Source organism: Cavenderia fasciculata (assembly GCF_000203815.1).
Source record: "Cavenderia fasciculata unplaced genomic scaffold Scf_ET2XIPL01COFD4-5, whole genome shotgun sequence".
In the NCBI taxonomy this organism is placed as follows: Eukaryota; Evosea; class Eumycetozoa; order Acytosteliales; family Cavenderiaceae; genus Cavenderia; species Cavenderia fasciculata.
The window spans coordinates 2,343,003-2,359,458 of NW_004457695.1; the positions used below are offsets into that span (position 1 = coordinate 2,343,003).

General features: G+C 34.8%; 7 protein-coding genes across 7 annotated transcripts; 3 read left to right on the forward strand and 4 right to left on the reverse strand.

Annotated features, from left to right (window-relative positions):
* Positions 1–257: 257 nt before the first annotated feature.
* DFA_08515 (uncharacterized protein) lies at positions 258–3,662 on the forward strand (the record flags this gene model as incomplete). The annotated part of the gene is made up of 6 exons (XM_004355950.1): positions 258–747; positions 832–1,017; positions 1,081–1,480; positions 1,852–1,891; positions 2,192–3,242; positions 3,340–3,662. The coding sequence occupies 6 exons, from the start codon at positions 258–260 to the stop codon at positions 3,660–3,662; spliced, it is 2,490 nt and encodes an 829-aa protein (XP_004356003.1).
* Positions 3,663–5,013: 1,351 nt separating this feature from the next.
* DFA_08516 (uncharacterized protein) lies at positions 5,014–5,429 on the forward strand (the record flags this gene model as incomplete). Its single annotated transcript, XM_004355951.1, has 3 exons — positions 5,014–5,034; positions 5,158–5,297; positions 5,351–5,429. The coding sequence occupies 3 exons, from the start codon at positions 5,014–5,016 to the stop codon at positions 5,427–5,429; spliced, it is 240 nt and encodes a 79-aa protein (XP_004356004.1).
* A 190-nt stretch (positions 5,430–5,619) lies between these two features.
* On the reverse strand, positions 5,620–7,120 carry DFA_08517 (uncharacterized protein; the record flags this gene model as incomplete). The annotated part of the gene is made up of 5 exons (XM_004355952.1): positions 5,620–5,646; positions 5,912–6,191; positions 6,226–6,871; positions 6,963–6,987; positions 7,079–7,120. 5 exons carry the CDS (start codon positions 7,118–7,120, stop codon positions 5,620–5,622), a joined length of 1,020 nt encoding a protein of 339 aa, XP_004356005.1.
* Positions 7,121–7,709: 589 nt separating this feature from the next.
* Positions 7,710–7,934, reverse strand: DFA_08518 (uncharacterized protein; the record flags this gene model as incomplete). The annotated part of the gene is made up of 1 exon (XM_004355953.1): positions 7,710–7,934. The coding sequence occupies one exon, from the start codon at positions 7,932–7,934 to the stop codon at positions 7,710–7,712; it is 225 nt and encodes a 74-aa protein (XP_004356006.1).
* A 250-nt stretch (positions 7,935–8,184) lies between these two features.
* On the reverse strand, positions 8,185–9,550 carry DFA_08519 (PA14 domain-containing protein; the record flags this gene model as incomplete). Its single annotated transcript, XM_004355954.1, has 3 exons — positions 8,185–8,882; positions 8,967–9,267; positions 9,356–9,550. The coding sequence occupies 3 exons, from the start codon at positions 9,548–9,550 to the stop codon at positions 8,185–8,187; spliced, it is 1,194 nt and encodes a 397-aa protein (XP_004356007.1).
* A 381-nt stretch (positions 9,551–9,931) lies between these two features.
* DFA_08520 (uncharacterized protein) lies at positions 9,932–12,007 on the reverse strand (the record flags this gene model as incomplete). Its single annotated transcript, XM_004355955.1, has 5 exons — positions 9,932–9,948; positions 10,034–10,083; positions 10,586–10,667; positions 11,190–11,746; positions 11,844–12,007. The coding sequence occupies 5 exons, from the start codon at positions 12,005–12,007 to the stop codon at positions 9,932–9,934; spliced, it is 870 nt and encodes a 289-aa protein (XP_004356008.1).
* Positions 12,008–12,628: 621 nt separating this feature from the next.
* Positions 12,629–16,135, forward strand: spt5 (transcription initiation factor Spt5; the record flags this gene model as incomplete). The annotated part of the gene is made up of 4 exons (XM_004355956.1): positions 12,629–13,570; positions 13,651–14,136; positions 14,265–14,714; positions 14,795–16,135. 4 exons carry the CDS (start codon positions 12,629–12,631, stop codon positions 16,133–16,135), a joined length of 3,219 nt encoding a protein of 1,072 aa, XP_004356009.1.
* Positions 16,136–16,456: the final 321 nt, after the last annotated feature.

The window sequence follows — 16,456 nt, forward strand, 5'->3', positions numbered from 1 at the left end:
GTCAAACCCTAACCCTCATCCCCCAACGCGAGAGTGGTATTTAAATAATAGAAGAATAGCTAGAAGAAACAAAGTGAGAGATAGCTTTTTCTCTCTCTCTCTCTCTCTCTACAACCAACAACCCAATCAACACTGATCAACCAACACAATTCAACAGTATTCTCTAATCTACAACTACAACAATATTATCTCTCTTATAAATCTATCTTTTTTTTTATTTGTACAAATATATATATATATCTATATCTAATCAACTCATGCAAGACTCTTCAAGTTCACCATATGTGCCATGTGTGTGTGATCCATCTGTAGTATGGCCAGACAGAGACACATCATCTTGGGGCGATGATTGTTTTGAACAAGGTTGCACTGCATACAGTGCATTATTCTTTCTCATATTTCTTTTGCCAACGGCAGAAGGTAGTCGACGTATTTGGATGAATCGTGCCAACTATAGGAACACTGTATTTATCAGTAATTTCCAGTTGACCTTTGGATGTCTATTGTTTACCATCCGACAGATCATGATGCTGGCCAAAGTCACCGAACCCATCTCCTATGCGGTACTCTTGACCTTTGGTTTCTCCTTTTTCTTTTCTGCCTATCTCTTTATCCTCATGTCATGGTGTGAAATCATTCGATCCATCAACTTTTCAATCATCATTCAAAGAGTATTCCCAATCATTAGAATTGTTATCATTTCTCTAAATGTTATATTATTTGCTGGTTTTACTGTTAGTGTTATTAGTAAGTAATAATAGAAGATATATATATTTAATTAATAATTAATAATTAATATATGTTAATTTCTTTTTTTTTTTTTTTTGTTAGTTTGGTGGCCATACAATGTAACCAATGCATTTAATAGTTTTTATGGATTTGGAGTAACTTTGGGATTTGCTATTTTTGGTTTCATCATTTATCGGGAATTCCAAAAGATTAAAGAGGCTAATCAAGCCAGTCAGAGAGGTCGAGAATTGTCGTTACGTGTACACCGTGTGGTGATGTTGTCAGTGTGTGTGTCGCTGACGGCCATCCTGTTGACACTGGTCATGATACTTGCTTCTATCTGGTTCCCAGGTTCTGCTCGTGAAATGGTTGGTTGGCTGTTTGTCAATCGTTTTGCACTCGCTTTGTTTAGTTACACAATGTATATCTGTCTCAAAGGAAGTCAAGGTAAAAAAGATGAAGAGGTTCAAAAGAGGCTTGATGCACAGTGGGTCAAAAAGAACCAAGAAAACATATTCACCAATGTCTCGTCCAATGGCAACAACAACACATTTGATAGTGGAGAACAATTCCCAGACGACTTTGTCTACCAACCACACCAAATCATCGATACCAATGGTGCTCACCACACCGCTGCCATCGGATCACTTGAATTTACCGATGATTCGCTCACCAACATTACAACGCCACCTCAATCGCCACCCAAATCAATCGAATTTGATGCTGCCTCTAGTGACATTGAAACATCTCAGTCTGAACCATAGAGAGGGTCTCCTTATCTTTTTTTCGTCGTTTGCTAAAGCAACCAACCATCCGTCGTCAACTTTCGTCAATCTTTAGCAAAAGAGCAAAACCAAGGAAAAAGGTACGAATCCCTAACCCCGACCATCTATCGACGAATACATACTAAGCGCAGTGTTTATATGACCCCGCGCAGTGACCTCTATTAATATAATAATATATGAGGGTCACATCACTCTATCATCATTATTGTGTTATAACAAACAACAACAACAACACAACCAGGCAGTTTTAATATACCTCTTTCTCTATTTGTACAGTATACCTTTTTTTAAAATAAATATTTAATATTTATCTCCATTTGCAAATTAAAATAATAAGATCAATCGTTTCTTCTTATCTTCTCAACCCAGAGTCTGCTGTGCTTTGTCTTAAAAATTCAAACCCTCTCTCTCGAAACCTAACCTATAAATTTAGTTACTAAATTCTATTCTTTTTTAAAACTAAGTTGTTTCTCTAGTTGAATACTTATATATTTATATATTCAACTTTCCTTCTTCTCATTTATTTATCTATATATAAAAGTAAGTAGTAGTTTTAAACAAATAAATAATCTTAACCAAACAAGTGAGCTTCAAATTTAATTTATAATTATTCTTTTTTTTTTTTTTTTTTTAAACTCTTCTCTTTCTTTTAATTTTTCTATTTACTTTTTATTTAGATGTTAAGTTATTATTATCCATTTTATGTTACTAGAACATTAAGAAATTTAAAGAATTATGTTTGGTGGACAGATGTAGTGTCACCCGATCAAATTCATATCAATTGGATTCAACGTGTCTTTAACGACTATTACAAGAATCGATTCGGAGTGGAGGACTTTGCAAAGTACTACAAGATTGAGTCATTCTCGGTGGTCGGTGACAATGAAGATGACGCAGTGACACAAGGTATGACATCTAAAATCACACGTGTCAAGATGGTGTGGAAGCAGCTTCAAGACAACAATCATGCCTTTATCGAACCACCAAGCTCGGCCATTATGAAGTCTACTCATCAATCATTGAATGCATACAAGGTTGCTACTAATCTCAATAGTCAAAGAGAGGCATTGTTCTATGGTCGTCTTTCAAAGCAATTGTTGACCGATGATGTCATGCGTACACTTCCAGAAGTCTATCTCAGCTATGCACCTGCTGCCGATAAATGCAACTATGTCATTTTCATGGAAGATTTATCGGGTGACAAGGCAGAGTCTGTTTCCAAGCTACTTGGTAACCAGTGTTGGGGTGACCCAAAGTGCAGCAACCGTGCTATTGATTCGTTTGAAAAGAGAGAAGCACTCCAAAGCATCTTTTTGGCCATGGCTGATTTACATTCGGCCACTTGGAAGAATAGAGATCTTCTTGCCTACCCAACACAAGAACTCAAGTTTGCAAGCTGGATGCGTGGAGAAAACAAGGAAGAGTGGGAAACTGGTATCAATCACATCGCAAGAGAATGGACCAAAATCAAAGAAGAAATGCCCAAGTCGTCTATCAAATGGCCACAATCGATTGTCAAACTCTTTGATAATGCCATTGCCAATTCTAATTGGCAACGTTTTAGAGATACCACTTCACACCCCAATTTTGCCTATAGTCTTGTCCACGGTGATTTCCATGCTGGCAATATGTTTTGGAATATCAATTATCAACAACAAGTCAATCAAGGTTTCATTCAACATCCATCTAAAATATTTATTGTTGATTGGAGTGAAATTGGTATATTTTGTATGTATAAATTATACAAACAAACAAACAAATATTTATTTATTTTTGATTTATATATATATATATTAACTTTTTATTCTTTTTTCTTTTCTTTTAGGTCCATTCTCAGAGTTGGCACAATTTATTATTTCAAATGTTAATCAATCGGATAGACACCAATATGAAGAAGAATTGTTTAGATCGTATTTTGATAGACTGGTAGAAAACGGAGTTAGAAACTTGGATTATTCCCAATGCTTCCAACGTTACAAGATGGGAGGTATTGAAAGATGGATTCAATTCATTGTCATCCTCAAGTCAAAGTGTAACGACCATGCAATGGAATGGTTTATTCATCAATTGTCATCATTTGTCGAAGCCCATGAAGACTCTATTGATTTAAATTCAATCCATTTATTAACTTCCTATCCAATCCAATAAATAAAAAGTAAATAAAAGGTAAACTATAAACTACTAAAATTATAGTATTTATAAATAGTTTGTAGTTTTTTTTAATTAAAAAAAAAAACTGTTCCAGAATTGACCAGTCACAATCACCCAAAAAAAAAAATCTTGATTCATGAATGGGCAAACAAACCCCTCTTCCATTGAAAAAAATATCATCGTTTTGAAATGTTTTGTTTCAATGCGAGGGGGTTACTGTGTGTGTGGGTTAGGGAAAAGGAATGATACCGAACTCTTATTCTTGATGATTGTTGGTGTGTGGGTGTTAGGGGTATTGATTCAATTTTGCGTTCCAATTCATTCAATCCATGAGAAGGAAGCAAACCTTCCCTTCCACTTCTTTTCTTTTTAATTAAAATTTTAATTAAACAACCTTTTGAAAGTTTTTTTTTACAAAGAATAATAATATAATATAATTATTTTTTATTACCATAAAAAGTAAGCAAGTTTTTATTTATTAACAAACAACAAACTAAAAACTACCAAACAAATTTGAAATCAAATAACACAAACAAATAACACAAACAAATAACTCAAACAAATAATAATAATAAATTATAAATTTATCACAAATAGTAAATTTCAAACAACCTTAAAAAAGCTATACAAACAACACACATCATATACATCCGATATCACAAAGAGACGATAATTATCGTATACATACAACTACAACAACAATAGCAACAATCAAATACGACATCTTTTTTTAACAGATACAGGGTAAACAAAACAAAACAAAACAAAACAAAACAAAACAAAACAAAACAAAACAAAACAAAACACTATAGTGTGGGTGGGTATAGGGCATACCAGTAGAAAATTAAATTGGCTTTGATACGATACGATTCATTACACACACATTTTAACTACAATAGTATACACAACAACAACAACAAAGAGGAAGCGTATTTTTCATTACACTCTACTAGTAGTTTCACATTCAATTTCAATTGTTTGTTGTACATTTACATTCATTATTATTATTTAATTTATTTAATTTCATCCATCCTCTTCCTCTTCCAAAATTAAAAAGTTGATATTATATATCTATATCTTTTACGGTATTTTAAATTAAATAATCGTAAAATAACAAACAATTAACAACCAACCAAACAAACCCACAATCTCGACACACGATAATTGTAAATAATAGTAGATAACTAAAAAAGTCAGATTTACTTGTTTGTTACTACCAGATTGTCAAAAAGTAGTAATAAGAATAATAATAATAATTATTCATATCGTTTATCAAATTTCCACATTCTCTTTCTCACTCACAAACCAATTCCTATTTATTTGTTTGTTTGTCTAACATCAAAAAACAATGATTCAACAACCATTTCTTGTACGGTGCCAAATCCATCTCCTTTTTCTTTTTCTTCTCAAACAAACATTCTTTACTATAAACCTACATTAAATAGATTATAACTAACCTAAATATATATTTTTTTATCTTTGATTTATCTAGACTCCATCAACTATTTTAAATAATATTAATAATAATAATAATAATAACAAAATGCAAAAAGTAGAAACTACAACCACCATTCCAGCAAGACCAGTTGAACAACCGGTCATGAATATCATCAAAAAGAGACCAGCTGATTTGTTACAAGATTACAACAAAATCACGACAAAGCACTAAAAATGATAATCTATAGATACTTTTGGGTTGAAAGAAATAGGGACAAAGAGTTAAAATACCCAAAATACAATCACACAAATGCGCATTTCAAATAATCAATAATATCTTATTACACCAATCAACCAATCATCCAACCAACAATCAATCAATCAATCAATTTCTTCTCTCTTTTTTGGTTCACTTTGTATCCACATATCCCCAAATCCAATTATAATAATTTCCTTTTTTTTCATTGTACATTATTAATTAAATCAATAATAATCAACTTTATAATCTATTCATTTATCAACAAAAGGCCTCATCATCCATCATCTATCAATGAAAATGTGGGTCTGAATTCAGATCGAACTTATTGTTTCAAATGTTTTAAACATTTATTTATAGTTTGAATATATTAAAAATGTATTTAAATAATATAAATAATAATAAAAAAAAACAAAACAGCAAGTCAAAATTAATTGTATCCTTTTATAACAAAAAAACAATAATTCTTAAAATATTTATTTATTTATTTTTTAGAATTATTTATTTATTTATTTATTTTAGAATTAATTCTAATATTCCTCTGGATAGGTACCAAGATTAAATTTAATTCTGTCAATATAATTTTCAATTGTTTTACCATCTTTGTTGAATTCCTCTCTTGTGAGGAAAACAGTTTGGTTTTAAATTGGGGAAGTTTAGCAATGATACTAAAGACTGCACCTGGACGATAGGCAACTGTAATTGCAGTTTTGAGACGAGCTGCTAGACCAGGGAAATTGGATGATCCACCAGCCAATACAATGTTGTTGAGCAACGATTGTCTGTGAACAGATACACTAGATTCAACAGAGTTTATGATTGCTGATGGTAAACTTTTAGTTGAAATGCATCAAGGCTGGATTAAACAATAGCTCTCCAACATAGATCTGCTTGTTACCGTTGGATAGTGTGATTGATCCAGATAGACCGTTGGAGGCGGCTGCAGTGACAGAGTCTGGTGCGACCTTACAATTCTTCTCTTTTCCAACTCGGACATCATCAATTTGAAGTGTAGTGGTGACAGAATTGGGTTGTTTTTCATTGATGAGTTTGAACAAGTAATTTGTTATATCTCGTCCGCCATAATAGAGAGTCTCGACACCGTTGGTAATGATGTATCCATCTTTAATAGGAACAATGTGGATGGAATGGCCACCAATATCTACTACCACACCTGTGTTTCTTCCGGTTGCATAGAGGGCTGCTACTTGTTGATTAACAAAAGTTGGTTTTTGCACTTTGAGAGTGTCAAAAAAGTATTTGGCCTTTTGAAGACGTTTGGATGGAGTGTTTCCTGTGCACTCTGATATGATGGCCAAAGCTTCATTTGGCATCAAACGCAGTTTGTTGTATGAACAGTCAGACCAGTATCTTTCCATGTTGGGAAAGTCAGAGACCAGCCCCCTCTGCACAGGGTAGTTGATAGTGTAGCCAGATCGGGCATCATGTCCATAGAGATAGTTTGGCGCAGTTCCAATAATATTGATCACACCAGTCAACAATGAAACAATTCCTACAATGGTTTGGAGAATTAAGGATGGATTGGGGTCTATATCTCTACCCAGTCTTGTAAATCCAGAACCATGGTCAAAAATGGTAAAAACCATTTGATCTCCATTTCTTATTTAACTATAAATGATTAATATTTTTATTATTATTGATAGTTTGCTGGTTGTATTAAATTCCATTGTCAATAAATATTAAAATGAATTCATTAAACTTTCAAATAATGATCATAGTAGAGTAGTAGAGTAGTTGTCATTGCTATATTCTCACTCAATTATGGTTACCCGATCCACTATCCATCTTGGGATCCCAATTGCTGGTTTTATTTCAACAACAATATGATGATATTGTCAATTTTGATCAAAATCAATACATCAACATTCTTCATCCGAGAATGAATCAATATATTGTCAATGATTTCAATATCACCATGTCATTGTTCACAACACTGAATGTTGTTATTTAACAATGATATATTGATATTGAAATCATCGACAACACTACTTAGAAACCACGTTTTATTGTTATTTTTAATTGTAGGTAAAAAGCGATGAGTGGAGTTGAACACACACTACAAAAGATACTAGTATGTATTAGTATCTTTGCTTCATTCTTCTTGTTTGTGTTTTATTTGTAAGTGCTTATCATCGCATCGTAAAGACCAATGGTTGATGATGATACAGATACACTCACTCACCTTGGAGTGAGGTGATATGTATACCAATACCAATACCAACCAATAATAAATAATAATTATACATAGTAGTGGGTGTAGAGAAAGATAAATAATATAATATATGTATATATAAACTAGAATCTGATGATCAGATTAGATTAGATTAGATTTAAACTAGATTGATTTCAAAGAGTGATAAAGTGTCGGCGGCAACATCTCCTTTGAATCTAATGGTAATCGAGGTAATATAGTCGGATGTAACCTTGTTGACAAGGCCATAATCAACAAGTGCCCAAGTATATGGTTGCAATACAAGTGCATTTGGATTCAATACAACACCATTCACTTCAAAAGAGTACTTTGATCGATTGGTAGACATGATGTTAAAAGTCATTTTACTAAATTGTTTCCATTGGCATGGAGTTCCGTTAAAGAGTAACTATAATAGTAATAGTAGGTAGTAGTAATAGTACATTTTTAATGTTAAATAATTAAATAAAATAGAGAGAAAGAATTAATTATTAATTATCTCTATTAATTAGGACGTGCGAATATTATATGATCAATGATGATGGATGATGGATGATAGATGGGTGTTGTACAGAAACAACACAACAGGCAGAGAATGTCTTTTTTTTGACTATTTAAAAGACAGGAATGATGATTGCCAATATTGGCAATGTAATGATTGATAAGAGATGGTAGCCACTTACTGTACAATAGGAATTAATCTTTCTAAATGACATTGAGAGCCCGTTGGCAGATGATACTGAACCATCAACACATGCAACTGACCATCCACTCATAACTCCTGTATCTTTGGCGATTGCTCCATTTGGACATGGTTTGGGTGGTCCACTTTGATACGGAGCTTTGGTAGGTGGCTGAGTTGGTGGTTGGGTAGGTGGCTGCGTTGGTGGCTGGGTAGGTGGCTGAGTAGGTGGTTGAGTTGGTGGTTGGGTTGGTGGTTGGGTTGGTGGCTGGGTAGGTGGCTGGGTTGGTGGTTGGGTAGGTGGCTGAGTAGGTGGCTGGGTTGGTGGCTGGGTTGGTGGCTTGGTAGGTGGTTGCGTTGGTGGTTGGGTAGGTGGCTGGGTTGGTGGTTGAGTTTGTTGTCCACCACTTCCACAATCAAACAACTTGTTAAATTGTAATCCAGAATCATTAATTTGTTCGGCAACAATTTGTCCATTCATAGTTGCTTCAATTGATTCCCCGAGGATAGAATTAATTTTCAACTTGTATGGTGGAGTAATTGGAAACGGAGCAACAAAATAATTAAATGTAGTACGTTCAAGTTTCACCCATCCGCTACCTTGGTACAATTCAACAGAATCTACTCCAACTAAAAATAATCAAAAATAAAATGTAAGTAAATTCGAATGATGACCCTTGATTGTATGATATATTTTATCTATGTATTACTTACCTCTATGATTAAAAACTAAAAAGGCAGCCCAGAATTGATGAGAACCATCTTTTGTTTGAATCTTTATATTACCATTGACAGGACATGGAATCTTTGTAAAGGTCAAACCACTAGTGATGGTACCAGTGGTAGTCCACAACTTGTAAAATGCTTTTTGGTTCATATCGAAATGGTTCTTGTCACTGTCACACCAACCTGCATCTGGACATTGATCAGTGACAATTACATCAAGTGACTTGGATTCTAAAAACAATCTATAGCATTGACCACATTGATAAGTTCCATTAAAAAATTTAGTATTCTACAAAAAACAAAAAGAAAGAAAAGAGAATAGAAATATATGTTAGTATGTATTATTATTAAATGTTTGTTATAGTTTAAATACTTACAAGAGCAACAATATTATCTGTTCCTGGACCGGTTGGACCAAACAAATCTTTATAACCACAATTTCCATTTGAAACGGCTGTATACCAAGTGGCAGAGGCAGATCCAGATTTATCGGCTTTAAATGGACAACTCTGTGAATATACCAATCCAATCATTGTGCAAGATAATAATAATAGAGATATTATTAATTTCATTTTTTATAAATAAATAAATAAATAAATAAATAAATAGTAGTACAAGGAAAAAATATTATAAATAAAAATAAAATAGTTTAATATTTGATTTGTATTAAATTGAACCAAAAGTACAAGTATTTATAGGATGGATTGTTGGAATATAAATATAATTTTAAAAATAATAATATTGGAAGTGCAAATTCATATGTCGTGGACGCCAGAAAGAAAAGGAAGAGTTGGTAACAACAACCAAAAGTGGATCTTTTGAATGATCACTCTCAAACTAGCTATCTAGCTAGCTAGTTGGTTGGTTGCCAATCACCTCTCACCCACATGAATTTCAATGACATATTGATATGATAGAGCCACCACCACTACCTCCACCACTTACACTTAGATTTATGGTGGCATTATATCTTTTAAAATTGATCTAACGACAGTTTCAATTAACATGACTTTGTTTGATGGCTTGTGTTGGTTGAATCATTTATTGGTTCATACCAAGAGTTGCTTCTGCTGCTGTTAATAATGTCTGATGATGCTGGCTACTACTGGAAAAAACAGAAGAAAACAAAGATGTTTTAAAATAAAACAGCAACAAACCCTTTGGAAAAAACAAACAACAGTACTTACTACCACTATCTACTAGAACAAGAATAGTCAGTCAACACGACATCCCACAACCACATCACACCAAAATTATAATTTGTATTTTTGGCATTCTCCACTTCTTGTAATTAAATCCTATCCAATTTCCAAAACTTAATTATCCACCTTTTGATTGAATTTTCAAGGATCACCTTGTGTTCAACAAAATTGTGTTGTTATGAACATACATCCCACCTTTTCTCTTTCCCCACCACGCCCACATCCATCAACAACAAGCACACTGATCAGTCAACTTTCAACAAAAATCGAACTAGTGCATCCAAAGGGTGATTCACACACAAAAATAATTAAGGTGGATCAATGGTGGTGATAGTAGTGGTGGTAGATAGATATATCTGATGGTAACAATAGATCAACACACATCTTGACCAAACGATGACATACCTATCTATATTTCTAACTGACGGTTCTATTTTCAACGTTCCACCTCCACTTTCACCATGGTGAAGAATGATTGATACTTCTTCTATTTTGAAAATAATCAATAAAATACTTTAACCAAACACAACAACACTTAAAAGAGATAAGGATTGACGATTGGATAAAAAGTTAATAGATTTCTTTTTTAATTTTCTTGTTTATAAAGTATGATCATACTTAAAACTCTCACACTCCCACATTTGCATATACACACAATTGTAAGTGTAGTGGGTAAGGACTTGCTTGTTTGTGTTAAAATTTAATAAACAATTTTAAATTGTTGCTTTATTTGAATTTTAGTTTGGTTTGGTGTATTATGTATGGATAAATGTGGAAAGAAGAGGAAGATGATGTGTTATTTTATTTTTTTAAAATTGATTGATTGATTTATAAAGGCAAAGGTGAAGTGATTGATGACCAAATATGATTTCTATAGTTGGTTGAAATTGTTGATGATGATGATGATGACGAAGATGTTGATGATGGATGTTGAAGTTGCTTGATGATCGTCATTCTTTTCTTTAGGCACAAGATTGTTGTTTGGTAGATGATTGTTGTTGTGACGAACCTTCTGAACCTCCACCTGGAAGTTTCAAATGCTTGTCCAATACTGGTTGTACCTTTTTAAACATTGGAAGACAAGCGAGATCGTTGGTGTATCTCTTGATGTTGTTGTATTTCTTGTTGTTGAGGTCTGGAACAAAACCGAGTGGAAGGTAGACAAACCAAGAGTACAATGCCATGTCGACGATGGTGAGTTCGTCATTGACGGCAAACTGCTTGTCACAGAGGTGCTCTTCAAAGACGTCCAAGTAACGTTCGATGTTGCAGCAGTGTTCTTGCAAAAACTCCTTGGGAAGCTTTTCACACTTTTCACCTCTGGTTGTCAACACTTGGTCACGGTACCAACGATAGTAGATGTACGATCCCATGTGAGTGGCCAATCCCGATTGATGGCTCATGAACCAAGAAATGTAGTCACAGAAATCTCTTGGATTCTTGGAGTTCATGTTTGGACAAAACTTGTCATACTTTCTGGCGAGGTACACTAAAATGGCTCCACTGTCAAATACATTCAATGGTCTTTCACTACCTGTTTCATGGTCAAGTAATGTTGGTACCATACTAAATATAAAATAGAAAATAATAATCGTAAATATAAATATATTAGTAAATGAGTCATTACTAACAAACAACAATCTTTCGGCGTTGTAGAACTTACCAGAATGGATTTAATTTTTTAAATTCAGGTTTGAATTGTTCACCTTTCTTAATGTCAACATCATGTTGGATACAGTCTAATCCCAAGTGTTCCATCATGAGAAGGGTTGACCATTGTCCAGGACATGGGCAGCAAAAGAGTTCCATTGGTTTTTTAGATTGCATGATTGTTGGAGAGATGTGTGTAGAGTAAGAGAATAATATAGCAAATGAATGATAATTATCTATCTATCTATGTGTCTGATGATTTATTCATTGTGTGAGAGACTTTATATTATAGTTGTTGGAGACGAGAGAGAGAAGGGTCTGATGAATTCAATAACCACATTATTATTTTCATTTATGTTAACATGCAATTAATAGAACAAATGGTTATGTAGATTACCTAATCTAGTCATTATGATTTGATTGTGAGGTAGTTCATTATTGGTATCTACATATCTATAGATGAGAAGAGATCGTACTTCAACAACAAAGAGAAGAAAGCTACCATCTAATTTTTGAACTTCAAGTCAATTTTTTTTTTGAATTTTTTTGATTTTGTCCGCACCATTCGATTTTTTAAATTATTTATTATTGCCTTCAAATTTTTGTTTTTGTTATTAATAAACGGTTGTTTTTGCTATCATTTGGTTATTTAGTTAGCAGGTAGAGAGAGAGAGAGAGATAGATAGATAAACAGATAACAACAACAACAAGCTAGCTTACAAGAATAATAACAATTAGCAGCAGTTTGGTCAACAACACAAAATAGATACAGAAAAAAAAAAACTATAGTAGTGAAAGATGTCAGACGATGAAGTACATTCTGATGATCGTGACGATGATGATTTAGGTTCCGACGATGATGGAGTAGATTTCCAATCTGAAGACGAGAATTACTCGGATCAAGAAGAAGAAGAGGAAGAGGAGATTATACAAAAACATAAGAAGAGTAAATCGTCGTCGTCATCGTCATCATCATCAAGATCATCATCAAAACAAAAGAAAAAACCAACACAAAGAAAACGTGGAGCATCAGATTACTTTGAAGATGAGGCCGATGAAGCCGACGAAGACGAAGAGGAAGAGGAAGGTGAAGAAGGCTATGAAGCCATGCTCGAGCAAGGTCGTCAACGACACGAACAGAGACGTCGTGAAGCTGAAGACTTTGACAAGCGTAGAGACAACCGTACACAAGCCGAGATTGAAGCCGAACTCGAACAAAAGGCCAATCGTTATGAAGAGGAAGCCGATGGCTACGTCGAAGACGAAGAATATATGGGTGACGCAGGTCTCCCCAACCAAAGCTACTGGAGAATCAAGTGTCGTCCAGGCGAGGAGAAGCAATTTGCTGCATCGATCATGCAAAAGTTCTTTGCCACGCAAGGCACACCCGACAAGATCCTCATCAAGTCAGTGTTGGCACCACCCCACATTCAAGGTCAGATCTATATAGAAGCAGAGCGTGAGATGCATGTCAAGCACGCAATCAGAGGTATGCCACAGATCATCTACTCGGGCATGATGATGATCCCCCTCAAAGATATGATAGAGATCCTCAACAGACCTCGCAAGTCTACCGATCTCAGTCGTGGTACATGGGTACGTGTCAGACTTGGTAAATACAAGGACGATCTTGGTCAAATTTGGGATTATGATTCCGAACGTGGTAGATGTTCAGTTAAACTCATCCCAAGAATCGATTTAACTGTTACTCCAAAAGGTGATGATAAAGATGAAAATGGTGTAAGTAAAAAAAAAAACAAAAATAGAGACATATATATTGAGAGTAATAATGTTAATTAATCAATTATTTTGTTTTGTAGGAAAAGAAATCACCATTTAAAAGAAAAGCAGGACTTAGACCACCACAAAGATTCTTTAATGCAAAGGAAATGTCAGATGTTCAATCAATTTCAAAGAAGAAGATATTTGGAGAGACGTTTACCATATACAACAATGAAAAATATAAGAATGGATTCATCTACAAGGTGATGAGAATCAAGAGTATCGTATCGGATGGTGTAACACCATCGTTGGAAGAGTTACAGAAATTCCAAGACAGAAAGGAAAACGATGACTATAATAACGACGACGAGGAAGATGACGACATTGCAATGGACGGTTCATCTTCTTCGGCATTTGGTCTACTCGATGCAAGTGTCATTCCAAAATTATCAACCAGTACCATCCAATTTACAAAGGGTGATACTGTCAAAGTTATCGAAGGTGATCTTAAAGGTCTCATGGGTAAAGTTGAATCAATCGATGATAAATCTGTTATCATTTTACCAATTCATGATGGTTTAAATGTAAGCAAAGAAGAAGAAGAAGAAGAAGAAGAAGAAGAAGAAGAAGAAGAAGAAGAAGAAGAAGAACTTTAATTATCAACACACAAAAAATATTTATATTGTTGACTTTATTCTCTATCTCTATATAGGAACCATTAGTATTTCCACCATCAGAATTACAAAAATATTTCAAGATTGGTGATCATGTCAAAGTTATTACTGGTCGTTATGAAGGTGAAACTGGTTTGGTTATGAGAGTGGAAGATATGACAGCATATGTATTATCAGATATGAATCTTGGTGAACTCAAAGTACGTCAACAAGATCTCCAAGGTTGTACTCAAGTGTCAGAGGGTAGATTGGAATTGGGAAATTATGAATTACATGATTTGGTTCAATACGGACCACAAAAAATAGGTATAATTGTAAAAGTAGAAAGAGACTCTTTTAAGATTTTGGATGAAACAATGAATGTCTCGACTGTAAAACTTCAAGAAGTATTAAACAAGAGAAATTTAAGAAATGCTACAACCACAGATTCACAATCCAATTCATTGGTTGTAAATGATGCTGTTGAAATTGTTGATGGACCATATAGAGTAAATATATTTTAAAATTAAAAAAGAAAAAAAGAAAAAAGAAAGAAATATTAACTCTTTTTATTTATTTTTTATTTTAGGGAAAACAAGGATCAATTTTAAGAATATCAAGAAACTTTTTATTCTTAAAGAGTAAAGATGTATATGAAAATGGAGGTATATTTGTTGTAAGAGCCAACTATAGTACATTGAGTGGTGCAAAGAATAGAGTGGGACAAGGTTATGGACAACAACAACAGCAACAACAACAACAACAATCATTTAATAATGGAGGTGGTGGAAGAGGTGGAAGAGGAGGCTTTGGAGGTGGAGCTGGAGGAGGACGTGGTGGACGAGCTGGTGGACGTGGTGGACCTGATAGCCCGCTCAACAAGACAGTCACCATTACCAAGGGTAACTGGAAGGGTTACGCTGGAACAGTCAAAGAATGTACTGAAACACATGTCCAGATCGAGTTACAGGCCAAACCAAAGAGAATCACTGTGCCACGTGGTGATATCCTCATGGAGGGCGCTCGTCAACAACAAGACCAATGGGATCAACAACAACAGATGCAATTGGCCTATGCCAGTCGTACACCAATGCGTGAGGAGAATCCAGGTATGACACCTATGCGTACACCAATGCGTTCCAACAACAACAGCGGTCATCACGACCCTTGGTCGAGCTCGGCTACACCCATGCGTTCAACTGGGTCGTCCAACTGGTACTCTGACGACATGCCATCACACGGCAGTGGTTCCAGTGGTGGTCACCAATCCAACAACTCGAACAACAATAACAACAATAACAACAACAATAACAATAATGATTGGTCGACTCCCCAAACATCGTATTCCAACTTTTCGCCATTCAACCCGTCCACCCCAGGTTCTGATATGCACAATCGACACGACTACACCACACCCATCAGCATTCCAACCCCACAGAGCTACGAAACACCCACACCGTCCAACTACCACTACGACCAGCAGACCCCGCTCGACGTGCCACAAAGTCCGTTCACGCCACACGCTCCACAGACACCTGCCACGCCAAGCACCCCATCCACCAACGAAGACCAAGAAGACGAGATTGACAACTCGCCATGGCAAGGAATCGGCTTCCAGGTCACCTACAAGGCCAACGGCGACTTGGGTGTCGTCACAACCAACAGCAACGGTTTCTGCAGTGTCGATTTCCTCAGCACCAACAAGAAAATGTCCAACATTGCCCAATCGGAACTCGAACTCGTCGTTCCATCCAAAAAGGAACTCGTCGTTATCTTGCGTGGTCCACATGCAACTCAAACAGGCAGTTTGTTTGTTATCACCACTGCTCAATCCTATTCATCTGGTATCGTCAAGATGGATACCAATCTAGATTTCAAGGTACTTAAAATGGCTAATCTTGGTAAATTAAATAATCAAGAACCAAAGTAAAAATAATAATAATAAACTTTAAATATTAAATATTACACATATTGAAAGTTCATCAGTCAAGCCAATATTATTTTTAGAAACTTCAAGTTGGTAAAAAAAAAAAAGAATAAAAAAAAAACAAAAAGAATGTGTGTTCGCGCTTTTTGTCGTTGAAATCAACTTTTTCTCCAATTCAACTTGTTTGTTAGGAGTGATAACTATCTACTATCTTTTTTTTTTTTTATTATCTCTCTTTTGTCTATCTATTTTCGATTTGTAGTAATAGTAGAAAACACACGTTCAACATCAGCAAAGAAGAAGAATAACAAAAGAGATAGGAAA